The sequence below is a fragment of the Salvelinus namaycush genome, chromosome 17 (genome assembly GCF_016432855.1).
Source record: "Salvelinus namaycush isolate Seneca chromosome 17, SaNama_1.0, whole genome shotgun sequence".
Taxonomy (NCBI): domain Eukaryota; kingdom Metazoa; phylum Chordata; class Actinopteri; order Salmoniformes; family Salmonidae; genus Salvelinus; species Salvelinus namaycush.
The window spans coordinates 23731706-23759693 of NC_052323.1; the positions used below are offsets into that span (position 1 = coordinate 23731706).

General features: G+C 42.3%; 2 protein-coding genes across 4 annotated transcripts; both read left to right on the plus strand.

The window, feature by feature from the left end:
- Positions 1-4: 4 nt before the first annotated feature.
- On the plus strand, positions 5-14177 carry polr1a (RNA polymerase I subunit A). Its single transcript, XM_039012480.1, has 32 exons — positions 5-374; positions 619-823; positions 988-1137; positions 1318-1425; positions 1511-1596; positions 1690-1790; positions 1933-2122; positions 2291-2444; positions 2788-2961; positions 3101-3223; positions 3319-3546; positions 3770-4024; positions 4196-4387; positions 4479-4628; positions 4806-4989; positions 5189-5271; positions 5383-5541; positions 9251-9349; positions 9457-9609; positions 9700-9782; positions 9949-10114; positions 10280-10498; positions 10684-10898; positions 11317-11484; positions 11592-11727; positions 11897-12054; positions 12213-12342; positions 12517-12882; positions 13071-13271; positions 13387-13504; positions 13615-13779; positions 13927-14177. Exons 1-32 carry the CDS (start codon positions 298-300, stop codon positions 14025-14027), a joined length of 5097 nt encoding a protein of 1698 aa, XP_038868408.1. The 5' UTR covers positions 5-297; the 3' UTR covers positions 14028-14177.
- Positions 14178-16118: 1941 nt separating this feature from the next.
- Positions 16119-27328, plus strand: st3gal5 (ST3 beta-galactoside alpha-2,3-sialyltransferase 5). Of its 3 annotated transcripts, XM_039012486.1 has the most exons (7): positions 16119-16443; positions 23056-23159; positions 23521-23644; positions 24316-24647; positions 25282-25468; positions 25628-25786; positions 26238-27328. In XM_039012486.1, the coding sequence occupies exons 2-7, from the start codon at positions 23128-23130 to the stop codon at positions 26493-26495; spliced, it is 1092 nt and encodes a 363-aa protein (XP_038868414.1). In that variant the 5' UTR covers positions 16119-16443; positions 23056-23127; the 3' UTR covers positions 26496-27328. The 3 variants fall into 3 exon arrangements, with proteins under 3 accessions (XP_038868414.1, XP_038868412.1, XP_038868413.1); XM_039012484.1 differs by having other exon boundaries at positions 25282-25786; XM_039012485.1 differs by having other exon boundaries at positions 16119-16439; positions 25282-25786.
- Positions 27329-27988: the final 660 nt, after the last annotated feature.

Sequence of the window (27988 nt, forward strand, 5' to 3'; positions counted from 1 at the left end):
GCAGTAACACCCACCAACGGATAGTATTATGTGATTGATTAGGTAGCTTTGGTTATGGTGAATGACACAATACTTGTTTCGTAATTACTCATATCAATTAACCGGTGATGTATTCACATTTTCAGTTGAATGAGAATACGTGCTTTCTTTTCACTCCTAACTCCTAATGGTACCGTCCATGAAGAGGAAGGTCCCACGTGTTGGAGAATTCTAACTTCGTAGCGCATGTGGATTTTACACAGTTCATGTAAGGAACGCATACAATAATAGAAACAATTTACTTGGATTTTCTAAAGTATGCATTTTGGGAAAGAAGTACCATGGAGGCGGCTGGAGGGACTGACATTTGGCATGTACTCTGCCGAAGAAATAAGGTAAGAATACAAGTTGTTATGAGTGCATATGCTCTGAAGCCATAATAACATGCCCCTGCATGACTTTTGCGTTTGGATTTGAGTGTGTTGGACTAGCTAACTATAGTTAACTGGTTAGTGTTCACTGTTCTTGGACTGTCAGTTTGTGGTATTGCTACTATGGATATTATGCTACTAGTTAACTGCTAAAATATTGCATTCAGTCATTGTAACATTATCATGTCATGTTCCCATTTCTCCACAGAAAGTTGAGTGTCAAGAACATTACCAACTTCAGATTCCTGGATAATGTTGGTAATGTTGCCCCCAATGGCCTCTATGATCTGTCATTGGGCCCAGCTGATTCCAAAGAGGTGTGCTCCACCTGTATGCAAGACTTCAACAACTGCCCTGGGCACCTTGGGCACATCGAGCTACCCTTACCCGTATACAACCCACTCTTCTTTGATGTAAGTGAACAACATTGAACACGCTTATCCCAGTAGTCAAGTACCATGGCCTGTTTCCAGATAAACCGTTACACGATCCAAAACACAGTCGATAGGCTACAAGTTACAGTGGGGTACGTCTTCTTTTAAAGTAATATGCTCTCTCGCTTCTACTCTGGCACTAGAAACTGTACCTGCTGATCCGAGGGTCATGTCTGAACTGCCACATGCTGTCCTGCCCCAGAGCAGCGATCCATCTCCTGCTGAACCAGCTGAAGCTGCTGGATGTGGGAGCTCTACAGGAGGTCTATGAGTTGGAGCATGTGCTGAACCAGGTGAGCATCACACAGACAGGAGGGGTAATATTAAAAAATAATATTGTCTCTGAAATCACACTGCTGTTTCTGGTAATGTATGCAAGTCTTTTGATTTGATAGTGTTTGATTCATAAAATTCATCCAAGTTCTGAGTTTTAATCACTCCCACAACTGATTTTGACCCTTTCTCTGTTGCAGTTCCTGGAAGGCAATGCTCAAGCTTCTGGGGTTGAGATCCAGGTGGTGTTAGAGGACTACTGTGCTCATGTCAACAAACAGAAGACAGGCGGCGATCACAGCTCACCAGTAAGAGCTGATTGTGAATGTGTCATAGAAACTGAACATCACAACTCAGGCCAATGTGATAAAATGTAATGTTTTGTGTTCTCAGATCAAGCATGTCTGTGAGAAGAAGAACAAGCTTATAACACTCTTCTGGAGGGTCCAAATGAACTCCAGGAAATGCCCCCACTGCAAGTAAGTATAGACCATTCTGGTCAATTACCATTTATTTCATACCAGTTCTGTCCCGTGTGAAGATTCACACTGATTTTTACTGTTCCCAAAAAGGAGTGGCCGCTCACAAGTGCGTAGGGAGCACAACAGCAAACTGATTGTCACCTTGCCTGCGGCTATGTATAAAGATGGTGCCATCAAGGGACCGGATGAAGGTAATGCATACCATTCAATCTTCTGTTTCAAGATTGGTAATTTGGTAGAGGACTAAAAGATATTGAATAGTTGACATTTCTGTAACTCTTGTCCTGAATTGGAAAGTTGAATAAGTGCCCTTGGTCTCTTGTCCTTTTTCAGAAGATGGGATGGCTGGAAAACGTGGATACTTGACCCCTAGCACGGCACGGGATCACATCGCCAAACTGTGGGATAAAGAAGGTTTCTTCCTGAAGTGCTTGTTCTCTGGACTGGAGGAGTTGGAGAGCTCACCCGATGGCTTTTACCCGGACCTTTTCTTCCTGGAGCTTATGGTGGTCCCTCCATGCAGGTGAGGAATCTCTCAGAGAACAGCCTTACAATTTGTGGGTTTGTTTTGAATGTAGTTATTTGCTTCTCTTAGTTATTGATAAGATAGTGTCTGGAATTGCATCACAAAAACCTCCTAGTTGTGAAGCTTTCCAGTAACTTATGAGAGTAACCCTCTTGTTTTCCCCAGGTATCGGCCCATTAACCGTCTGGGAGACCAGATGTTCACTAACGGCCAGACGGTTAACATGCAGGCAGTGATGAAGGACAGTGGCGTTATCCAGAAGCTCCTAGCACTTCTAGCTGGAGAGAAGCTGAAGGAAAAGCAGTTGGAGCTGGAGGAGGTATGTGAACCGATGGAGTGGGGTCGCATTTGCTCTTTAAACATTATTTTGAGGGAATGAAAAGGTCAAAGGTGATTTGATTTTCCATGTATGTATATAAATTAACCTTTTATTAGTTCGTCATCTCGTACTGTATTGTTGATTTGATTCTCTTTTACCTCACTAAGTGTTAAGAAATGTAAAAAAAAACATACAGAACATTTGGGAAAAAACAACAAAAGCAAAGTCAAGACACAAACACAGCTCCACATTCCTAGAAATATATATCTGGGTCTTTTGCATGAAATAAAGTTAACCAATTGTGTGTTAAGTGTTGCCATTCCTCTGTACTCTAAATTTAAAGGTACTGGAAGCCGACCCGTCTCAGACAGACCAGGCCTTCCTGGCAGGGATCCCCGGTGCCACACTCACAGATAAACTCTACAACACCTGGATTCGGCTCCAGAGTCACGTCAACATAGTCTTTGACAGTGACATGGACAAACTGATGACGGAGAAGTACCCTGGCATTCGTCAGGTATGTTTTCCCATGGAAATCTCTTGACACCTGCTCCATATATGCAGCCTTTTAGCCAAAGGGAGTGAAAAATGTCAGTGTACCTTCATCTTCCAACCCATACATTTTTTGTTCATGCTGTTACTGTTTTCTCTTTCAGATCTTAGAGAAGAAGGACGGTTTGTTCAGGAAGCACATGATGGGTAAACGTGTGGACTATGCAGCACGCTCTGTTATTTGTCCTGACATGTACATTGGGACCAATGAGATTGGAGTACCCATGGTAAGAGTCATTGCCTTTGCCTGCATTCTGCATGTCCATTGATAGTTGGAGCATTGTGTGAGCTCGCATGATAAACTCCGTCTGTTTTGCTACAGGTGTTTGCCACCAAGCTGACTTACCCCCAACCTGTGACGCCTTGGAATGTTAAGGAGCTGAGGCAGGCAGTTCTGAATGGTCCCAATGTTCACCCTGGGGCCTCCATGGTCATTAACGAGGACGGCTCCCGCACCATCCTGAGCAGTACTAACCTCACCCAGAGAGAGGCCATCGCCAAGCAGCTCCTCACACCCTGCACCGGGCAGCACATGATGCCCATGAAGATAGTAAGGCCCATCTTTCTAACACCACTTACACCCGCCGTTTCCTCTCCCTATCTAATGGTTCCTTGATTCCTTATTAACCTTGATTCCTTAATTCATTTTTATTGTACTCATATACTTTCCCACTAAAATGTAACTTCATTAAAGATGATATAACTAGTCTCCTTCCGCATTTCATCTTTCTATTATATTTGCTATCTATTGAGCAATGTTCATATTCTCATAGGTGAATCGTCACATCAAGAATGGCGACGTCCTGCTCCTCAACCGGCAGCCAACACTGCATCGGCCGTCCATCCAGGCTCACTGCGCCCGCATCCTGCCAGGGGAGAAAGTGTTAAGGCTTCACTACGCTAACTGTAAGGCCTACAACGCTGACTTTGATGGGGATGAGATGAATGCCCATTTCCCTCAGAGTGAACTGGGCAGGGCTGAGGCCTACACACTCGTCAGCACTGACCAGCAGTACCTTGTGCCCAAGGTGAATGCTCATTGCTCAGCCTTACTAAATTTATTTTTTTGCAAACATACAAATTCCTTATTCTTGAGAGGAATTTAATGATGTTGTATGTTTGATAGATAAGCTATTGTTTGCTCACCCTCAACACCTACTGTTGCTGTACAGCCTCACTGCCTTGTCTCTGTCCCCCAGGATGGGAAGCCTCTGGCGGGTCTGATCCAGGATCACATGGTGTCAGGCACTAGGATGACCATCCGCGGCTGCTTCTTCTCCCGTGATCAGTACACTGAGCTGGTCTACCGAGGTCTGACCGACAAGGTCGGCAGAGTCAAGCTGCTGCCGCCCGCCATACTCAAACCATTCCCTCTCTGGACTGGGAAACAGGTGCAGAAGGACCTACCCATGGGTTGAGAGGTTTAGTAGGTCATAATTCATAATTGTACAGGTAATAACACAGGTGTCCTTTGTCATTCAGGTGGTGTCTACACTACTGATGAACGTCATTCCAGGAAACCACATCCCTCTGAACCTGACAGGGAAGGCCAAGATCCCCAGTAAGGCCTGGATCAAGGAGTCTCCACGCTGTGTTCCTGGCTACAAGCCTGAAACCATGTGTGACTCCCAGGTCAGACTGTTCACTAACAGTACTACTCAACTTACCAATGTTGCACATGTACCCACCTTGATTTGATGTATTATTAGTGTCATAGTTTGTATTAGCTGTATGTTAAACCATTTTTTTTACTTTGTGCAATGCACACCTAGTCCTTGACTTTGCCATTAACTGTGTCTGATCCTGCAGGTGATCTTCCGTCAGGGAGAGTTGCTGGTGGGGGTGTTGGACAAGGCCCACTATGGCAGCTCAGCATACGGCCTGGTCCACTGCTGCTACGAGCTGTATGGAGGAGAGACCAGTGGTAAACTCCTCAGCTGCCTGGCTCGCCTCTTCACTGCCTACCTCCAGCTGTACCGGGGCTTCACTATGGGTAAGGCATGGGCTTCATCCCAACTTCAACCTTATTCCCTATATAGCCCACTACTTTTGACAAACGTAGTGCCCGATATAGGGAATAGGGTGCTATTTGGGACCATACTAACAGGTGTTCTAGATCTATCTGAACAGACTCAGGGATCCATCACAAGGCCCTCTCAAAATCGAAGGGTTATTTATTGAATGCATTTCAGGTGTGGAGGACATCTTGGTGAAACTAGGAGCCAACAGACAGAGAAAGCAGATCATAAAAGAGTCTGTCACGTGTGGGACTAAGGTAAAGATGCCAGTATCAATCAGTTGATCCACATGTTCCAGGAACAAATAAACAAATTGAATGACATGCATTAGTGTGGCAGTAACAGTTGTTTGCTCTGGTGTAACCCAGGCCCTGCAGGCAGCCTTTAACCTGCCTGACACCGTGGATGAGAGTGAGGCTAGGGGCCGCTGGCAGGACGCCCACCTCAACCCAGACCAGAGAGACTTCAATATGGTGGACCTCAAGTTTAAGGAGGTGGCCAATCAGGTCAACAACGACATCAACAAGGTGAGCTACATGGGAGTTTGCGTTGTTTGATTTGCTCATCCTTCAGTTTTGTGAAGAGGTTACCATCAGATTTTTTTTTTTTTATTATTATTATTATTTTTTTTTAATCTTTATTTTAACAGGGAAAACAGACTGAGACCTGGATCTCTTTTACGGCTGTGCCCTGTGTAAACATGATAACATGTACAGTTTTAGACATACAGACAAGAACATTTCAAAACATACACAATTCAACAGAAACAATCACAGACAACATCATATTGATCCTCCATAAACATTTTAAAATGGGCAAGGGACACCAGAGTGTCTAACTTAAGTTGGATCTGCAGTTTGTTCCATAAATAAGGTGCAAAGGAACTGAAGGCAGTCCTACCCAACTCTGTGGAGACCGCAGGAGTCTCTAATGTAATCCACATCTGTGATCTGGTTTTAAAATTAGTACATCTTGTGGAAATTAATGATGATATATATGGAGGTAGTTTTAAAAGAAGTGCTTTATAAATAAACGAGAGCATGTTGCTCTCGCCTCACAGATAGAGAGACCCAACCCACATGTTGATATAGGATACAGTGATGAGTTCTGTAACTATCACCCGTGATAAACCTGAGTGCACAATGGTAAATAGCATCCAGTAGTTTTAATGTGTTTGCCGATGCATGCATATAGATAATATCACCATAATCTAAAACGGACATAAAAGTAGCCTGCACAATTTTTTTCCTATTTACAGAGGACAGACAAGCCCTGTTTCTGTAAAGGAATCCTATCTTGAATTTGAGCTTTTTTCCCAATTCAGTAACATGTTTTTTAAAAGAAAGCCTATCATCTAACCATACCCCTAAGTATTTATATGCAGAGACCTTATTGATTTGAGTACCATCCAAGCTAGTGATTACAAACGTGTTTCTAACTGAGAGTTTAGACCTAGAAAAAAACATGACATTTGTTTTCTTAGCGTTTAAAACAAGTTTAAGCTGTAAAAGAGACCCCTGTAGTATCCTAAAATCAGACTCCAACTGCATTAAAGCTTGGTCCGCTGTTAGAGCAATAGAGTACATCACTGTGTCATCTGCATATAAATGGAATTTACAATATCTGACATCATCACCAATGTTGTTTATATAAAGTGAGAACAATAGTGGGCCAATTATTGAACCCTGAGGGACCCCTTTAAGTAACTGTAAGGGGTCAGACTTGACCCCATCGACCATGACGGCTTGAGTTCTATCTTTAAGATAGTCATAAAACCATCGGCAGGCATCAGTGCCCAGTCCTATTGATGACAGCTTACTCAAAAGGATAGCATGGTCTACAGTGTCAAAAGCTTTTGACAAATCTACAAACAACGCAGCACAGTGCTTTCTATCGTCTAAGGCATTTGCAATATCATTTACAACAAGCATAGTGGCCGATGTGGTACTGTGTTTAGATCTAAAACCAGATTGATTGGTACTAAGAATACTGTTAGCAGAAAGAAAAGATTGTAACTGTTTGTTGACTATAGATTCTAGAATCTTTACCAGACAAGGGAGCCTAGAGATGGGTCGATAGTTATCCAAATCACTACCGTCACCTCCCTTATGTAATGGCAGAACAAAAGCTGCTTTCCACACCTTAGGGATATTTCCTGTGCTTAATGTTAGATTAAAAATGTGTGTTACTGAACCAGCAAAAATAGGTGCAGCACACTTAAGTAAGTACGGGTCTAAATTGTCAGCGCCTAAGGATTTCTTAGTATCAATGGCACACAGGGCAATTAGAACCTCTGCTTCAGTTATTTTCTGGAAACTAAAAACAGGGTTACCATTTTTCAGAGTAACGGTTGAAAAGCAAGACGAAAAATCAACTAACTGGCCAGTACCACAAAGTCCACTTTTCCTTTCAAATAAAAAAACCAGCAGAGATGAAATGCTTATTAAAAGCATCACAAATATCATTTTTTTCAGTTAGAATACAGAAGTCTGAGGTAATTTGCTTAGGAAGAGAAACAGCAGAATTCCCCCGTTTCAGTGAATTAACGGTTTTCCAGAATTTTGCAGGATCTCCTGCAGAATCTGTCATAGCATTAAGGAAGTAATTTGATTTTGCCTTTTTGACAGCTGCAGTACATTTATTTCTCAATTGCCTAAAAAACAGCCAATCAGCTGGAGTACCTGTTTTCCTCGCCAAGGCCCAGGCCCGATTCTTTTGCAGGAAAAGACCTGACAATTCAGGAGAGAACCAAGAACTGGTTCGGTTTCTTACTCTGTGATTCTTAAGCGGGGCATGTTTATCAGACATAGAGGTAACAATAGAAGAGAAAAAAGCAAGGGCTAAAACCGGGTCCAGAAAGCAGCAAGTGGATAAAAGCTCAGAGTGATATAAGTCAAGGATAAAAGCTTGCTGTGAGAAATGTTTATAATTTCTCTTAGAGATTATACAGGGATCAGAGTGTTTCAGCCTGGTATCTCTAATACAAGCAATAGGGCAGTGGTCACTGATATCATTTGCAAAAACCCCACTGGCTGTGTATTTATGGGGGGTATTTGTTAGAATAATGTCTAGTAGAGTGGATTTTACTGGGTTCTTAAAGTTGGGACGGGTTGGTTTAGTTATCAGCTGAGTTAGATTTAGCTCAGTACAAATGCCTTTTAATTTATCAGATACTGGTGAGAGCCAATCCAGGTTAAAATCTCCCAAAATCAGTAATTCAGAGTTTGCATAATTAGACAGTATATCAGATAATTTGCATAGAGTACAAGGAGGAGCTGAGGGGGGGCGATATACCCCTGCTAGAGTTAAATGAGCATTATTACCAAGTACCACGTTTAAAACTAGACATTCATATTGCTTTGAGACAGAGGTTGATATGGACACAGAAACATTTAAGCAGCATTTAACATAAATCGCAATACCACCACCTCTACCAACTCTATCAGTTCTATAAATATTGTATCCAATCAACTGAACATCTGAATCTGGCACAGAATCACACAGCCACGATTCAGATACAATCAGAACGTCAACATTTGATTGTGAGACCAAAATTTCAATAAAGTCCAACTTTTGGATCAGGCTTCTAGCATTCAAATGAATTATTCCAATACCATTGCTACGGGAATTCATATCAGATGGAGTATCCAAGGTAGCACCTGAAGCTGCACTGGATGAGCAATAAACCATTTTCGAGCTATTGACAGAGCTCAATTTTATGGGGACAAGATTACTACTAACAATACCTCTCTGCATGTGAGTAGTATTCGCAATACGGTGATTGGACAATAATCTAGGAATTGCAGAAAGGTTGTTAACTGTAGTTTGTTCCATATTTGCAATTGAGGAACTAATTAATGAAACTGGGAGAGGAGCATTGAACATAGTCTGATAGGGGAGCGTACAATCCCAAAAGTCAACCCCCAGATGGTAGTCATCATCTGTTTGCGTGTGACTGTCAGGCCATCATTGTAAAGAAGAATATATTCCTTAGTGGTCCTCTGTAGCACAGTTGGTAGAGCATGGTTCTTCCAATGCCAGGATAGTGGATTTGATTCCCGGGACCCTCACCCATACGTAAAACATGTATGCACACATCACTATAAGTCGCTTTGGATGAAAGTTTCTGCATATATTTCTAATGGACTTTGATAGGAAAGTTGATAGGAGTTCCTGGTAGCAGAAAACACTGTTAACTGCTGTACGGTTTTGACTGATGATAATTTCTCCTGCCAGGTGGTCATGCCCCTGGGTCTCCACTGCAGCTTCCCTGAGAACAACCTCCAGCTGATGGTGCAGTCTGGGGCTAAAGGCTCCACTGTCAATACCATGCAGGTACTCCTTTAAGGAACCAAGCAGACATCGAACCATAAACAGATATGCATTTTGTCTCCATGTGTACCAATCATAACTTGATGAGTACGTTTCTTTTGTTTTTTTAGATCTCATGTTTGCTGGGTCAGATTGAGCTAGAGGGCCGACGTCCTCCCCTGATGCCTTCTGGGAAATCTCTGCCATGCTTCCAGCCGTACGAAAGTTCGCCCCGCTCTGGAGGTTTTGTGTCTGGCAGGTTCCTGACAGGAATCAAGCCCCCGGTATGTGACTTCTCTCTGCCCCAAGTTGTGTGTTTGATTGTTCCACTTCATAATTGAAGGTCTCTGAATGTTCATGATTCATTATTGCAGGAGTTTTTCTTCCATTGCATGGCTGGCCGGGAGGGTCTGGTAGATACAGCTGTTAAGACCAGTCGATCAGGGTACCTTCAGAGGTGAGCTGGCATTACAGAAGTCTGAACGTTTTTACAGAAGTGTGAATGTCTACGTCCCAAATGGCACCCTATTCCCTATATAGTACACAGCTTTCGACCAGAGTCCTGTGGGATTCACACAATATTTAAATTTCCCCCTTTCTGAACTGACTCATTGTGGTTCCAGATGTGTGATCAAACACCTGGAGGGCCTGGTGGTTCAGTATGACCTGACTGTGAGGGACAGTGACGGCAGCGTGGTCCAGTTTCTTTATGGAGAGGATGGCCTGGACGTCCCCAAGACACAGTTCCTCCAGCCAAGGCAGTTTCCCTTCATACAGGACAACTATGAGGTAGGATTTGGCGCTGCTCTAGTCAACTGATCCTGTTTTCTAAAGTGTTTATTGAGACTGAAAGCACGTCTTTATTTCAAGACCGTGCATGGCAAGCATTACATCCATTATTTTTTTAAAGATTACTTTTTGCAGCACCCATTTAGAATTTCCCGTTACTCACAGGTCATCAGAAAGTCCAAGTGCTTGGATGAGGTCCTGGCCAAATTGGACCCTCAGGCTGCCACCAACCATTTCAAAGCCATCAGGAAGTGGAAAGCCAAAAGGGAGCATCTTTCTCCCAGGGAGGGGGCCTTCCTGCTCTTCTCCCAGAAGAAACTGAAGAAGGCAGAGCGCCAGGCTCTGGAGAACCTGGCCAATGGCAGGGATACTGCCACTCTGAAGGTAATGTATTGTCCCACTGCTGCAACACCGCAATGTTATCAGATGAAATATCCCTCCACAACTATATACCAATTTTTTGCGATGTATTATTTGTCGTTCTACTTTTTCAATGTGACATATCAAACTCTGTGGTAGTTTGCTGTTTTGTTAAACATTCTAATATGTTACCTTCCCATGTTTCTTAGTTGGTGGATAGATGGAGTTCTCTAGACCAGGACAGCAGATCTAAGTACCTGAAGAAGACTTCACACTGTCCTGAGCCCTGCCTGAGCCTGTTCAGGCCTGACATCTCATTTGGGTCAGTGTCAGAGACGTTTGACAGCATTGTGGAGTCCTATCTAAAGGACATCCAAGTCAAGCAGTTACCCGAGGGAAGCTCGAAGAACCTTGATGCACAAAGGTGAGATTTCAATCCAGATCATCTATATTGCATATAGTATTTACCTAAATGGACATTTACCTAAATGGACATTTTAGAGGGGCGGCAGGTAGCCTAGTGGTTAGAGAGTTGGGCCAGTAACCGAAAGGTTGCTAGATCGAATCCCTGAGCTGACAAGGTAAACATTTGTCATTCTGCTCCTGAACAAGGCAGTTAACCCACTGTTCTTAGGCCATCACTGTAAATAAGAATTTGTTCTTAACTGACTTGCCAAGTTAAATAAAGGTAAAATAAAGAATAATACGTCTTCTAAAAATGACAAACTTTAGATGTAGAAACTAAGATTGGGCTGTTGTACATAATTTTAGAAGCCATTGTAGCTACTGTATTTTTTACTGAGTGCTTAGGTTATGTCATGGTCTCCACTCTGTCTATGCAGACTGAAGCATCTGCTGCAGCTGAAGTGGCAGCGAGCCCTGTGTGACCCAGGGGAGGCGGTGGGTCTGCTGGCTGCTCAGAGCATAGGAGAGCCCTCCACCCAGATGACCCTCAACACCTTCCACTTTGCCGGCAGGGGGGAGATGAACGTTACCCTCGGTATCCCAAGGTACAGTATGGTCTCCCCTGGAATATAACGGTGCAATGACTCTTTGCCAGAATAAAATGTATAAACTCTGGACATTAGTGGCTGAATATTGTCTCTGTCACCCACAGGCTTAGAGAAATATTGATGATTGCCAGTTCCAGCATCAAGACTCCGATGATGAGTATTCCTGTGTTAAACAGTAAAAAAGCCATCAAGCGGGTGAAGACACTAAGGAAGAAGCTGACTCGCGTGTGTCTAGCTGAGGTTATTACATTGGCTCTATTTACTTACCGTTTATGAACCATTACATCCCAAAGTAATTCAATCGTTACTACCATAGAAATATAATACATTTTTCTATGGTTATCACTCCATTCTTGTGTTTCAATGAATTGTGAGTGAGAGTCATTATTCTGTCCATTGTTGTTCAAAGGTGTTGCACAAAGTGGATGTCCTGGAGACACTCCGGGTGAAGAACAAACAACAGAAGGACCGCGTCTTCAAGATCATCTTCCGCTTTCTTTCCCCAGAGCGCTACCAGGAAGACAAGATGCTGACTCCCCATCAGATCCTGCACTACATGGAGAACAGGTGAGCTATTATAACCAGCGCTGGGCCCACACATTCTCTTGCCAACACAACCTATGTGTGTGTGAGAATCAGATCACGGTTACTAGTCCGACAAATGTACTTCTGTGTTGTTGGTCTGAACCAATGTAAGGCATTCTTTGCTACCTTGTCTTTTCCAGATTCTTCCGCCTACTACTGGAGGCCATTAAGAAGCGCAATACCAAGCTGGCCTCTATCAACGCAGTGGAAACACGCAAGGCTACAGTACGAGATAATGACCAGGATGTAGGGGACTCCTCAGCTAGACAGGTGTGTTAAACAAGCATGGACTTTTCCCTATTCATCTGTTCCTTTCAGCCATAGCTTTACATTTGGCTTTAAAGCCTGGACTTAATCATTACCAAAGTGGCCATTGTTCTTAAATGTAGAATTATGCTACTTTTGTCCCAATTTTAATTTGTGTAAGTAATTTATTTGTTGTAGGAGAGTGGAGAAGAGGATGGGGAGGAGGAGAGCAGGATTGTGGACGACGTGGGGAATGAGGGAGACGCTGACGCCTCGGATGCGAAAAGGAGAGAGAATCAGGAGGAGGAAGTGGATTATGAGAGTGAGGAGGGAGAGGATCTGGTGGAGGAAAAAGAGGACCAGGCAGAGGAGAACTCTGAAGAGGTGCCTGATGAGGTGCCCGGTGACCTGGCCACTGCAGAGCCTGGTGGTGCTGGGGCAAGGAAGAGGTCAAAGCAGAAAAGCACACACACACAGGACAGCATGAGGGTCAACACTGTGCTGGAAACTAGTTCCAGCATCGAGAACTATTCCTATGACAGCCAGCAGGGTCTCTGGTGTGAGGTATGTACCCCTAGTCTGTGCCCTTCTGTCTGATTTTCGAATATTACTTTTTGGGTTTAAGATACTAAAATACTTATTTCAGCCAATGGTTGCCTCATTGATGGTCCACATTGCTTCTCACGAAACCAAGTATTTGACTTGAATATAAATGTTTTGAATGTGGAGTTTTGCATTTCTCTGTTTGTCAGGTTACGCTCGTCCTGCCTGTCAGCAAGGTGCACTTTGACCTGACGTCGCTGGTGGTGGCCGTGGCCCAAAATGCAGTGGTGATGGAGACTAAGGGCATCACCAGATGTCTGCTCAGTGAGGTCACTAAGAAAGATGGCTCCAAGGCGCTGGAGCTCAAAACTGAGGGCATCAACATGCACGAGCTGTTTAACCACAGTGAAGTGAGTGATAATCCACAAACTTTCACATGTATAGAGTACTTGTACAGTAAAAACATAATTTCTTCATGTGGATATCTTTGTTTATACATTCTATGCTATACTGTTTTAATCTCAGATTCTTGATGTGAATCGGCTGTACTCCAATGAGGTCCACGCCATGGCAAACACGTACGGCATTGAGGTGGCCCTGAGAGTTATTGAGAAGGAAATTAAAGATGTCTTCGCTGTCTATGGTACAAACAGGCTCACAACTTCTTTAGCTATCTACTAATTTCCCAACAACAGGCTCTGGAGAGCTGTGTGATCTCCTCTCTGAGTCTCTCTGCTCTCCTTTCCTGTGCAGGTATTGAGGTGGACCCCAGGCATTTATCCTTGGTGGCAGACTACATGTGTTTTGAGGGTGTGTACAAACCTCTCAACCGCTTCGCCATCCAGTCCAACTCCTCTCCACTGCAACAGATGACCTTCGAGACGAGCTACAAATTCCTGAAGCAGGCCATTATGCAGGGTAGGCATTATTACACAACACATCTGTAGGCTGTACACATAATACAACAGGAGATGTAATACATCATAAAACAAATAGAGCAATACATGGTCTGCCCCTCATTAGTTGTTGGTTTAACGAGGTGTCTGGTCTTTGCTCTCTCAACAGGCTCCCATGATAAGTTGGTCTCTCCCTCAGCTTGCTTAGTGGTGGGTAAGGTTGTAAAAGGAGGGACCGGGATCTTTGATCTCAAGCAGCCATTGCAATAAATGTTGTTAAATGCATCAGGTACCCAGGAAGGAAGTGAATGCACCAGTTCACTGCGCGTGCCATTGTTATGACAATGAGGAAAGGGACAGTTTTTTTATTTGTTATATGTTGTCTTATATTTGACTATTAAATATGTCTTGAAGTGGTTATTGTATGGCCTCTTTATTTGAATACATTTGAATCACACGGTCTGTTTGGGTGTGGAGTCAAAATAGCTTTGGTTTCCAAGGCTAAAGGAAGACCAATGCATGCCATGTAGTATCGATACCAGAAGCAGCTGTTGATATTGGAACCTATTTGTATGAATTGTATTTGTGACTCTGGTGGGCCAAATAAAGCACAGAGATTCTATTTTTTCCCCCATCTTTATTTAACCAGGTAGGCTAGTTGAGAACAAGTTCTAATTTGCAACTGCGACCTGGCCAAGATAAAGCATAGCAGTTCGACACATAAAACAACACAGAGTTACACATGGAATAAACAAAACATACATAATACAGTAGAAAAAAAGAAAACAAGTCTATATACAGTGAGTGCAAATTATGTAAGATAAGGGAGTTAAGGCAATAAATAGGCCAAACAAAGTAATTACACTATAGCAATTAAACACTGGGATGGTAGATGTGCAGAAGATGAATGTGCAAGTAGAGATACTTGGGTGCAAAATAAATAAATACAGTATGGGGATGAGGTAGTTGGATGGGCTGTTTACAGATTGGCTATGTGCAGTGATCTGTGAGCTGCTCTGACAGCTGGTGCTTAAAGCTAGTGAGGGAGATATGAGTCTCCAGCTTCAGTGATTTTTGCAGTTCGTTCCAGTCATTGGCAGCAGAGAACTGGAAGGAAAGGCAGCCAAATGAGGAATTGGCTTTGGGGGTGACCAGTGAGATAAACCTGCTGGAGCGTGTGCAATGAGTGGGTGCTGCTATGGTGACCAGTGAGCTGAGATAAGGTGGGGCTTTACCTAGCAGAGACTTGTAGATGACCTGGAGCCAGTGGGTTTGGCGACGAGTATGAAGCGAGGGTCAGCCAACGAGAGCGTACAAGTCGCAGTGGTGGGTAGTATATGGGGCTTTGGTGACAAAACGGATGGCACTGTGATAGACTGCATCCAATTTGTTGAGTAGAGTGTTGGAGGCTATTTTGTAAATGACATCGCCGAAGTCAAGGATTGGTAGGATGGTCAGTTTTACAAGGGTATGTTTGGCAGCATGAGTGAAGGATGCTTTGTTGTGAAATAGGAAGCCGATTCTAGATTTAATTTTGGATTGGAGATGCTTAATGTGAGTCTGGAAGGAGAGTTTACAGTCTAACCAGACACCTAGGTATTTGTAGTTGTCCACATATTTTAAGTCGGAGCCGTCCAGAGTAGTGATGCTGGACGAACGGGCAGGTGCGGGCAGTGATCGGTTGAAGAGCATGTATTTAGTTTTACTTGCATTTAAGAGCAGTTGGAGGCCACGGAAGGAGAGTTGTATGGCATTGAAAGCTAGTCTGGAGGTTAGTTAACAGTGTCCAAAGGGCCAGAAGTATACAGAATGGTGTCGTCTGCGTAGAGGTGGATCAGAGACTCACCAGCAGCAAGAGCGACATCATTGATGTATACAGAGAAGAGTCTGCCCGAGAATTGAACCCTGTGGCACCCCCATAGAGACTGCCAGAGGTCCAGACAACAGGCCCTCCGATTTGACACACTGAACTCTATCAGAGAAGTAGTTGGTGAACCAGGCGAGGCAATCATTTGAGAAACCAAGGCTGTTGAGTTTGCCAAAAAGAATGTGGTGATTGACAGAGTCGAAAGCCTTGGCCAGGTCGATGAATACGGCTGCACAGTAATGTCTCTTATCGATGGCGGTTATGATATCATTTAGGACCTTGAGTGTGGCTGAGGTTGTTATTACAATTATTATTATTAGGTTATTATATGTAATTATATGAAAGTGAGTACATCCACTGACCATCCACTCTGGGTCACTGAGTTATAATAAGAAGCTATGGGTGGTCTTTTAATTTGAAGGATAGGTCACATACCGGAAGCAATTATGAATCTGCTCGCCGCTCATTGGTTATTCAGATTAGTACGACGTCCCTTGGCCGTCACTAGTTACCACAGCTACAAAGTAGCTATATTGGCTGTCGTAAAAATTTATGAAAACCCTGCTTTTTGGGGTAAATTTACGGTTAGACATAATGCGAGCAGTGTGATTTGGCTTATCTTTAAAACCAGGTTTTAAGAAGATACATTGTAGAAATAGACGGGGTTTAGTCATAATTACGGTTGTGGATACTAGTGACAACCACGTCCCTTCCATGATTATCAACGTTACTGTTGCTGGCTACATCGAATAAAATATCGTCAGATAACGAACATTAATTGTACTGTCAAGATGACTGCTTATAAACGTCCGCTGGTGGGTAAGTAGTTACAGTAGCTGGCTAAATAAGCATCCAACGTTCGCTTGCTGGTGATAGTATGATAAAAGCTAGCTAACATTAGCTAGCGCGTAACCGTTTGTGTCAAAATAACACGTTGCCTTGGATTTTGGACTTTTTCTATTCCTATGTAACGTTATGTGATCTTCCCAGACATATCTTTAGGGCGTTAACGTTAGCTATCTAGCTATGGGCTTCAGTAGCTAGCCAACTGTCAAGCCATAGGGTAAATCCATTGGAATTCAATTGTTTTTTGACATCGTGCCAAAACATTCAGGACTAGTTAAAGGTGCTCATTTGACTTATTTTGCATACACCGCCATACCATGAGACATCCATGTCTACTTCATCACTGGAAATCATAGCTAAACGGTTGAGTTTGCTATTATTAAAACGCTTACAACAGGGTTGTCTAACGATTCAGAAAAGCATTTAAATAAATACAAATGTAAACCTTCAACGTCTAAAAACACAAGCTCTTATTTGTTTATATAAACGTATGTTTACGCCGGTAACTCGGAAAAAACAAGCCCTGACTGGGGAAAATCGTTTTGAATGGTCATCGACTTGAAAATCCAACTCGGAACCTGAGGCATCTTTCTCTCTTTTTTTTTTTTTTTTCATTAACAACAAATCAATACAGAGAGTACATGAGGGAACACAAGTGTATATATAGATTATATACAATGGACAATTGAGCTAGGGGGTACAATATCACATTACACAAAGACCTTAAGGGACATACATAAACTTATAATTCTAACAGCTTTTTTGTTAGTAGAGTATTTAATTGTCTTAAAATAGTTGTTTTTGTAGTGTAAGAAAATGTGTTTTTTTGTTTGTACATTTACATTTGTGAATATAATGAAATTAATTACATAAAAATGTTTCAGCTTATTCCTATCATAGGTAAAGAATCCAAGACCTTCATAAAAGTGTTCAATTATAAATCTACTGATGTCTTGCCACAGTTTTCTTACATGAATACAATGCCAAAAAAGAAGCAACACTGTTTCTGGGTGGTCATTACAAAAGGAGCAATTTGAGTTGATGTTTTCCTTAAACTTCTTCATATAGTGGTTGGCAGGATAATATTTATGAATATTTTTAAAGGAAACTTCCTTAATTTTGTTAACAAGTATGTATGTGTGTGGCAACATCCAAACTTTTCCCCCAACAGATATTATCAATAAATCCATTCTAATAAGGCATGACATAAGGTATAGTTACAACATCCTGCTGAAACAAGGTTCGTATCGCTCTGTTGTTGAATGGACCAAAAGAGAAACAAATCTTTCCTACTGATGAGTCAACAGGGTCAATAGAAGGTAGGGTCAGGTCTTGACACGTTCCTGACTAATAGAGCAACACCTGAGGGAATGGCATCTAAAACAATTGCAAAATCTTTAGGTGTTACAGGGACCTTGTAAAGTGATAAGAATTCCTTATAACTGAGTAAAAGACCCTCTGCATTTACCAGTTGGCTCACCAATAAGATATTATTTCAGAACCAATATTATAAAAACAAAGAAGTGTTTTTATACAATATATCCCTATTATTCCATATATAATATCTGTGTGGAGAAAAATTGTGTTTATAAATTAAGGACCATGACAAGAAAACCTGCCGATGAAAAGCAGAAAGTTTCACTGGAACTTTGTCAATATTATAATTGCAAAACAACATGAAGGTAAGGCCACCAAAAGTAGAGAAGACATGATGAGGAATAAAATTCCAGATAGAAATGAGTCTTCTTAGGAATTGTTTTATCCAATTGATCTTAAAAATATTATTTAAGGTAGTAAAGTCCAGGCCAAATTCATCCCACCATTCTCATAAGTGTTCATTACAACAGTTTTCCTAGTTTTCCAACAGGTTTCTCCACAGAAAGTTGAAAAGCATCTGGTCTATCTCCTTGCTTATTTTACTGTCAAGATATAAAGATAGAGCGCCATATGTTAGCCTAGAGATACCTTCAGCCTTGGTTATGCGGACTCTACCTTTTAAAGATAAGTCCCTCTGTAGCCATTGATTTAGCTTCTTCTGGGTTTTTTTAATAAGAGGGTTAAAATGTAGTAAGCTTCTAGACTTCTGATCCTTTGTAATGGTTATGCCTAAATATGTAAATTATTCTTTTACTGGAATACCATAATATGAAGGTGTCACACAATCTTTGACAGCCATGAGTTCACATTTATTAATGTTAAGATATAGACCAGACGCTTTGGAAAAGGATTGTATCACATTGATCGATGTGGGAATTTGGTTAGCGTCTTTCAGAAAAAGTGTAGTATCGTCAGCCAGCTGGCTTATAATAATTTCTTTACCAGCTATGTTCTTTCTAGATCTTCAATTTTCCGACCTGACTATCACTGACGTCATGGTTTTTTTTTCTTCCAAGTTCACAATTATTGAAAGCACTTGACCGTACTTTACATCGCTACAGTCCAAACGCGAAGAGCCCTCGGCCCTGAACCCTCATCCCCTGAATGACGTTTTATATCGTCACATCCGAGTGTACCTCAAATGTCGCTTACCCAAGCGAGGGAGAGTGATGATCGGAGAGGCAACGTCCTTGGTGGAAGTCTTGAAGTTGAGTTTAAAAAATATACCTAGCAGCCTAACGTAGCTTGCACTCCTGTCAGGTAGCTAGCTACAGTTACCCATAGCTGGCTAGCTAGTTTTATAGCTTGGTCATTTATTCCAATACATTTCAGAATTCCCCCCACATATGTTTATGAAGCTAGCAACGTTTTTATAGGCTCCTCACTACGAGACTACGCCAATTTCGCATTTACCAACGCTAAAATCAATGTAATCTATATTGACCCTTTTCCAGTACACGACACACTGACGTCACGCACAGATGTGCGCGACTCTTGGTGGCAGTAAGAAGGCCATCGCCATCTGCGCCCATTCAACATAACTTTAATCTAGACTTGTGTTACTTTTACACACAACTTTTTTTCCTTATGCTTACAATGATGTTGTTTTTCTTTCTTGAACAGTTGCTAAGGAATTTGGTTGTGCTCTTTGCAAAATAACTTTTGGATGCAGAAGTTGTTAGCCAGATGCTAACACTCATTGATATAGGCTGTAGCAAAAGCTATACCAAGAGCCATTTTGCTGGTTGAGGTTGAAGTGTTTTTAAAAGTATAATGCAGTTGATTTGCGATGATGACACAAACATTATATTAAATAGGACATTCATACAAGCCTTAAAATGCAATTATAATCCAAAAGTGGTGTGAAATGCACGCATAAGCAACATGTAAATAGAGGCTTTTTTTTGCTGGTGTTTTATAAGAACTCTTGTTCTGCCATCAACTTGCGCGCATCGCCCTCGTGCTGCAATGTTTGTAAACACAGAAATGGGTTTATATATATGTTTTAGCAAGCTTGAGTCATTTTGTACTCACATGCCGAAAATGCAGCTATGTTGATTTAAATTGGACATGTTTGCATTGAATTTTGGGTCATATCAACCCCACAATTGATCAAAGTTCTTCACTCGCTTCCTCAAACTAAATCGAGGGCAGAGGGGTCAACGTTTGTGAATTGGGCCTCCACTTAAGATGGCAATCCAACAGCATCCATTTTCGATGGGGATTCCCCTGAGGAAAAGTGTGTAAAGGAAGTAAAATTAACACGTTTGGACTGCATCTGAGGTTTTTTGTGTCGTTCCCACCATTAGTTGAGACAACATGCTATTGAATACAGGAGAACGAAGGTTACGTATGTGAGTTATTGGATCACTCCAATATGTAGATCAAGATCACTAAGGTAACCTGCCTAAATGACTACAGACCCGTAGCAGTCACGTCCGTAGCCATGAAGTGCTTTGAAAGGCTGGTAATGGCTCACAGTAACACCATTGTCCCATAAACCCTAGACCCACTCCAATTTGCATACCGCTCCAACAGATCCACAGATGATGCAATCTCTATTGCACTCCACACTGCCCTTTCCCACCTGGACAAAAGGAACACCTACGTGAGAATGCTATTCATTGACTATAGCTCAGCGTTCAACATCATAGTGCCCTCAAAGTTCATCACTAAGCTAAGGATCCTGGGACTAAACACCTCCCTCTGCAACTGGATCCTGGACTTCCTGACGGGCCGCCCCCAGGTGGTGAGGGTAGGTAGCAACACATCTGCCACGCTGATCCTCAACACTGGAGCCCCTCAGGGGTGCGTGCTCAGTCACCTCCTGTACTCCCTGTTCACCCACGACTGCATGGCCAAGCACAACTCCAACACCATCATTAAGTTTGCAGAGGAAACAACAGTGGTAGGCCTGATCACTGACAACGATGAGACAGCCTATAGGGAGGTCAGAGACCTGGCCGGGTGGTGCCAGAATAACAACCTATCCCTCAACGTGATCAAGACAAAGGAGATTGTGGACTACAGGAAAAGGAGGACCGAGCACGCCCCCATTCTCATCGACGGGGCTGTAGTGGAGCAGGTTGAGAGCTTCAAGTTCCTTGGCGTCCACATCACCAACAAACTAACATGGTCCAAGCACACCAAGACAGTCGTGAAGAGGGCATGACAAAACCTATTCCCCCTCAGGAGACTGAAAAGATTTGGCATGGGTCCTCAGATTCTCAAAAGTTTCTACAGCTGCAGCATCGAGAGCATCCTGACTGGTTGCATTACTGCCTCCGACCGTGAGGCACTACAGGGGTGTGCGTGCCACCCAGAACCTCTACACCAGGTGGTGTCAGAGGAAGGCCCTAAAAATTGTCAAAGACCCCAGTCATAGACTGTTCTCTCTGCTACCGCATGGCAAGCGGTACCGGAGAGCCAAGTCTAGGACCAAAATGCTACTCAACAGAAGCCTTTTGGTCCCCAAGCCATAAGACTCATGAACAGGTAATCAAATGGCTACCCAGACTATTTGCATTGTGTCCCACCACCCAATTCGGCGCACGTGACAAATAAACTTTGATTTGATGAAAGCCTGCTCCAGAGAGCTCAGGACTTCAGACTGGGGCAAAGGTTTACCTTCTAACAGGACAACGACCCTAAGCACACAGCCAAGACAAAGTAGGAGTGGCTTAGGGACAAGTCTCTGAATGTCCTGAGTGCCCCAGCCAGAGCCCGGACTTGAACCCGATCGAACATCTCTGGAGAGACCTGACAATAGCTGTGCAGCGACACTCCCCATCCAACCTGACAGAGCTTAGAGGATCTGCAGAGAAGAATGGGAGAAACTCCCCAAATACAGGTGTTCCAATTTTGTAGTGTCATACCCAAGAAGACTCGAGGTTCTAATCACTGCTTAAGGTGCTTCAACAAAGTACTGAGTAAAGGGTCAGAATAGTTATGTAAATATGATATTTCCGTTTTTTTTATACATTTGCAAAATTGTCTAAAAACCTGTTTTTGCTTTTACATTATCCGGTATTGTGTGTAGATAGATTGAAGAGGGGGAGAAAACAATTTAATCAGTTTTAGAATAAGGCTGTAACATAACAAAATGTAGAAAAAGTCAAGGGGTCTGAATACTTTCCGAATGCACTGTACACTCTAACATAGAGCTCTTACCAAGTGAATTCCTCTCTGTCATGAGCCGTGAAGAGGAAGAGGTGGAAGGAGTGTGGCGGCACTGAGCCGCAGCACTACCCGCTGCACAGGACTAATCTGACATTCTTACTCGGAATGTATCCTGCCGAATAGAAGGATACCATGTTGGAGTGATCCAATATAGTGTCATTTCAATCATATAAATGTAATTAATAGAATGGACTTATCCCTTCAGACCACTGCAATTTAGCTGGTACACCATTGAAATTGAATGGACCGTTTTACGTGTAATCTCTAGCATAAAGATGGCCGCTGGTCCACCCACTGTCGAATGTAAACTTAAATGGTCTATTCTATTATCTATATTTCAATATTTTTCCTATGGAGTATTGACAGTATAATTTAAACAGATGTTCCTTCAAGTCAACATTCTGTTATGTGTGGACCTCCAACCATCTTTGTGGTACAATTTGAAAGTATAATTTTTTTTTCAATTGTATTCCCATTTTAGTACATTTTATCAGCCAAAACATGACACCCACCCTGTATTCAAGAGGATGTTGTCTCAACCGACGGCAGGCACAACACAAAAACCTCAGCTGATTTTTAAATAGAGTTTAAGCTACAGCATATGCGCATATGGAAAAAAAATCAACGTTTATGCATTTTTTGATATTAAAAAAACATTTTTATAAAAAAAAAATATATTTTAAAATATAATAAAATAGTTGGATAACGTTGTTTGTAAACTTTTAAATGATATAAATCTGAACCGTTTATTTTTTCCAGTGATGAAGACATGGATGTCAGATGGTATGGTGGGGTATGCAAAATAGGTCAACTTTGAGCACCTTTATCTTTTGAATGTTTTTGCATTGAGGTCCAAAGAGTCACTTTCTGAGCACTTCTACAATGGGCAAATGTGTATGGAAGCTTTCGTTCAAATTCAAAGGGATGCTTTCAAAAAGTGATTGAATTCAAATGGATTTACCCCATACACATACTGTACTGTTTTGGCTTGGCTGTGCTGAATTACCTTTGACCTGCCACTGGGTGTAGGAACTGTCACATGAGGAACAGGCTAATCAGCGCTAAGGACAGAGGGAGGCACATTAACTTCCTGACAACAAGATGAGGATTTCAAAGCGCTGTGGCTCCAACAGGTACATATTATTAGTTAGTTCACCCTATTTATTAATAATCAGTAGCTAAATGAAGACACTATTGAAACCCTGTTTTACAGAGTTCCAACTGCCTGCTTGATGACTCATTCAGTTGTTACTCAGTTATTATTAGGCTACTCCAGGTGCTTGCATGTCCCTGTGTCAGGAATGAGCTCATGGGCATTTCATCATGCGGCCACAAATTTGTTTAGAAATACTAGCTTAATTTCCTTACCTGGCTCAGAAGCACACTGTACATAACTTGTCCTGGAGGAATTACGTCATGATCATGTATGATATTATATATAAAGAAGCATTGTTCTTGATGGATAGTGTAACAGTGAACATATTATTCTTGCAGACGTTTGTTGTTGCCCTTGATGGTCCTTGGGTTGATGATCTTACTGGCAGTTGTAACCCTTAATTGGTTTGATACTGAATCACAGATGCCTTTGGCATGGCACGTGGATCCCAACCACCGAAAGGTAAGGCTCTTCATCTATGTTTGTAAACGTTCAGCGATGACTTTCGATTTTTTTTTTTTTTTTTAACTAGGCAAGTCAGTTAAGAACAAATTCTTATTTACAATGACGCCAAACCCGGATGACGCTGGGCCAATTGTGTGCCGCCCTATGGGACTCCCAATCACATCCGGATGTGATACAGGCTGGATACGAACCAAGGACTGTAATGACGCCTCTTGCACTGAGATGCAGTGCCTTAGACAGCTGCGCTACTTCAGGAACCCCAAATTAAAGGGACAATCTGCTGTTCAAACAATAACAACACAGGGATGGGGCTGGAGAAATGTAACCACCCTCAAATTCATAGACAGGCTATGGGTGCAAGGACTAACCATTCATGTTGTTAAAATTATAGTTTTAACCATGTTTTGAGGCTATACCGTATTTGTTTACAATTACATTGTTTTATTACTTCATTGTTTATAAACAAAGCTTATATTTTCAGTTCTGATGGGGTGTATAGTACAGTTGAGCTAAGCTCATGAGGCATTTATAAGTTATATTCTTCAAGAATCAATGCGTCGTTATCATGAATTGAAAAGTCCAAAAAATGTATTTATCAATTGTAGATAGCTCCTTTTAATGTGTTTATTTATAGTGGTGCATTTGATACAATTATATGATCTTTCCAGCTTGTGCACTCTTTTGTACGGGGTGTTCTTTCGAACCAGTGCAGACCAGCCTTTGCCAGAAAGGGAGTAGAAGCAAGGCTCCAGATTTCTAGTCATGTGACTGATCCTTTCCTGTGGCGGGACACACTGCTGACTCCAGAGATGTTCAAGTACCCCCCACCATTCGGGTTCTGTGACATGCATGGCAAACTGAAGGATGTTCTCAACCTCCTCCCTGCTCAACCAGAGCAGCTGAAGAAAGAGTGCAGACGCTGTGTGGTCATGGGAAATGGAGGAATCCTCCGTGGCCTTGAGCTGGGCACCCTGCTTGACCAGTTTGATGTTGTCATTAGGTGAGACTACACCTGCTTTGTGTAACTGGATTTTCAAATGGCTCATCTCTAGACCAGGCAGTGAATTCACCTTTGACCAGGTTTATTGTTTTTTTATTGTCACACATTAAGATTAAGGTCACTTTATTGGTCAAATGCATGCAAGGTCCAACCGAAATTACTTCTGCTTTTAACCCAACCCCTCCGTAAGACACACATACACGTACATATACAGGCTTTGGAGGTGTGGAGGGCTGCCACACTAGGCACCCGGGGAGCAGTTGTTGTGGGGGGTTAAGTGCTTTACTCAAGGGTACAATGGTAGGCAATGGCATCTAGCATTTGATACCAGTAACCCTCAGGTTGCCAGCTCACTTCCCGGTAGATTTTCCGCTTTGGACCCAGAATTCGAACTAGCAACCCTCTGGTTGCTGGCTCGCCTCTCTAACCGTCAGGTTACCTGCCGCCCCCTGCCGCTTATCAACAGGATGACAGGATTCCACTTTCTGTGGAACAGAAGTCATCACTATAATGATAACATTTCTAAGTAAGAAGGGTAGAACTGTTATAGTATATCATTGTTGATTCATCCAAAGAGCGAATGGTTACATGAGTGGACCTGTGTCACGTTGACATTCTGTTCACTGCGCCACAGGCTAAATAGTGGTCCTTTGAGGAACTACAGTAAAGACGTGGGGAACCGGACCTCCATCCGGATGAGCTACCCAGAGGGAAGCCCCAAGGTCTGGGAAGATGTGGACCCTGAGCTGCAGTTTGTGGCGGTGGTCTACAAGGCTGTAGACTTCAATTGGATCAGAGCAATGATCAACAGACAGAGAGTTGTGAGTTGTAAAGCCCATCACCAGAAACATGAACAAAATATTAATTTAAAGAAAAAGGGAATGAAATCAGGTAATGTACAGACATGGCTGAGCGATTTGAAATGCAAATTCAGACACTGCCTACTACTTTACCTAACATTAGATTTGTTTTTGTTTCAGTCCCTCTGGGACTGGCTGTTTTTCTGGCAGAAAGTGCCAGAGAAGATTCCAGTAGACCTATCAAAGTTCCGTTTGTTGAATCTGGAGATCATCAGGCAGATGGCGATGGACCTGTTAGCCTACCCCTCCCCACAGCAACGCCTCTGGGGCTGGGACCAGGTCAGACAACCTTTCACCAGTTAAACAGCGCACATTACACCATTACACTGAAGACTTGCAAAACATTTTCATACCCTAACTAAACTGAAATTAAAGGAACAATAATTAAAAAAAAAAAAGCTTTGATGTATAGACATAATGGGCCGTTTTGGAAGAGTTCTCTACTAGTCGGACATTATATGCACATAATCATCCCAGTTGGTAGAATGTTTATCTTTGCCATCCCCTGGCAAGATAAAGGAGACTCAATATTGACTGTTCAAATTGTGGGTGTAAAAAATGTGTCAATGCCTTTTCTGTAAACTGATTGTTCTGCTAGCAACCAGCAGCAATCTTTACCTGGAGCACATGTTTCTTTGGCCCAGGAGAGGGCCGTGCCTGTTTTCAAATACATTTTGTATTCACTGTCCTCTATACCTTGTTGACATTGTTTGCTCTCCTCTTTGTGCAGAACGTGCCCACCATGGGCATCTCAGCCCTCAACCTGGCCACCTACCTGTGTGACGAGGTCAGCCTAGCAGGCTTTGGTTACAACCTCAGCCAGAAGGAGATGCCCCTGCATTACTATGACAATATACCCATGACGGCTATGCTGGAGCAGAACATGCACAACGTGGACCGTGAGAGGGCTCTCCTCCAGAGCCTGGTGAGGGAAGGGACTGTATCAGACCTCACAGGGGGCCTGCACTGCACCTTCTGCCCCAGCTGAAAGAGACTGATCTAGGCCTGCAGCGCAGCTAGCGACACACCAACGATCTACCTTCCACTGACTTATCATTCCAAAACGTTTCACCCTGAGAACAGCATTCCAATTTAATTCCATGGAATTCAAAAAGTTGATTGAGACTATGGATCTGGGGACTTGACTGAAAACTCTTCTATGTTCTAGTGCATGCCAGCATATTGAATCTGCAAGGACTAGATGTGCCGACATGATGGGGAACAGTGAAGCTGTACACTTCTCCCCTGCGCAGTTGAAAACGACAAGCCTAAAGATGTACTAGTACAGCTTTTACAAATCCCTCTATAAGGGAAGTATTATTACTGCTAAACTTAAATGTTTTTTGTATTTTAAGAGCTAATGGATAATTACTTAATTAAATCTTAGCATAAAGTTGATGCTAAAAAGTGTACAAACATTACCATAATTATTGTGAAGAATGAACAGATTGACTAACAATAATTAACATTAGCTTTTTTATGCTTTTGATTTTAAGTTGAATGTCCAGTTTGTTCACGAGATGTCTGAATTTGGTTGTGTTTTTACATTTTTCTAATGTAATTATTAGATTATTTTTATTATAATAATGTATGTTCTCAGTGCTTGACTTGGATACAGGAGCTCTACAATACTTTTCAAGATAATATTCTATAAGAGGAACAGGAGCTCAAGCAGTAATTTGAGGTGCTGGCACTTGGCTCCGGTGAGCTCGTGCCCAAATCAAATCATTTTATTTAAAATTATTGAATGTTTTGTTTTTTAATGTCGCCATAATTGGCCTGGTTGTCAGTAAAGAAAAAAGATTTGAACTTACAGTATGAATTACTGACATTTTATTTTTGTGTCAAATTGCCAGTTGGCAACCTATCCCTTACAGGATTAATTGAGACACAAACAAACATTACGATAATTCAGTAATAATTATTCTGGTGTTCTGTGCAGTGCGCACTGCATAAAGACTGAAAAATAAATCGATAGTAAATAAGATTTTCCAAGGAATAAACAAACAGGGCTCCCAGGTGGCGCAACGGTCTAAGGCACTGCATCTCAGTGCTAGAGGTGTCACTACAGACCCTGGTTCGATTCCAGGCTGTATCACAACCGGCTGTGATTGGGAGTCCCATAGGGTGGCACACAATTGGCCAAGTATCGTTAGGGTTTGGCAGGGGTAGGGATGCCATTGTAAATAAGAATTTGTCTTAACTGACTTGCCTAGTTAAATAAAACATAATTATATCACTAAAGCAGGGAAAATAATACAAATAAATACTGAAAAATTTAAAGAAAGGCCTTTGAACCCAGTCTGGCACAAAGAGAAGATTCAAATGGGAGGCAGGCCAGCACACAACCTATATATGCATGTGCCATTTGGAAAATATTTTTATAATTTAATTATCGGTCACTGTTTTTCTTTTATTCCAGGCTTTATCAAAAGATTCCACAAACGGAAATACACAATGGACAGTTTCTCCTCATGGCTC

Coding starts and splice junctions, on each gene's coding strand:
- polr1a (XM_039012480.1), top strand. CDS start 298: ATGCATTTTGGGAAAGAAGTACCATGGAGGCGGCTGGAGGGACTGACA. Junction 5,272..5,382: donor CTGTCACGTGTGGGACTAAG/GTAAAGATGCCA, acceptor GGTGTAACCCAG/GCCCTGCAGGCAGCCTTTAA. Junction 13,272..13,386: donor AGCTGTTTAACCACAGTGAA/GTGAGTGATAAT, acceptor TTTTAATCTCAG/ATTCTTGATGTGAATCGGCT.
- st3gal5 (XM_039012484.1), top strand. CDS start 23,128: ATGAGGATTTCAAAGCGCTGTGGCTCCAACAG. Junction 23,160..23,520: donor AAGCGCTGTGGCTCCAACAG/GTACATATTATT, acceptor TTATTCTTGCAG/ACGTTTGTTGTTGCCCTTGA. Junction 25,787..26,237: donor GCCTCTGGGGCTGGGACCAG/GTCAGACAACCT, acceptor CTCTTTGTGCAG/AACGTGCCCACCATGGGCAT.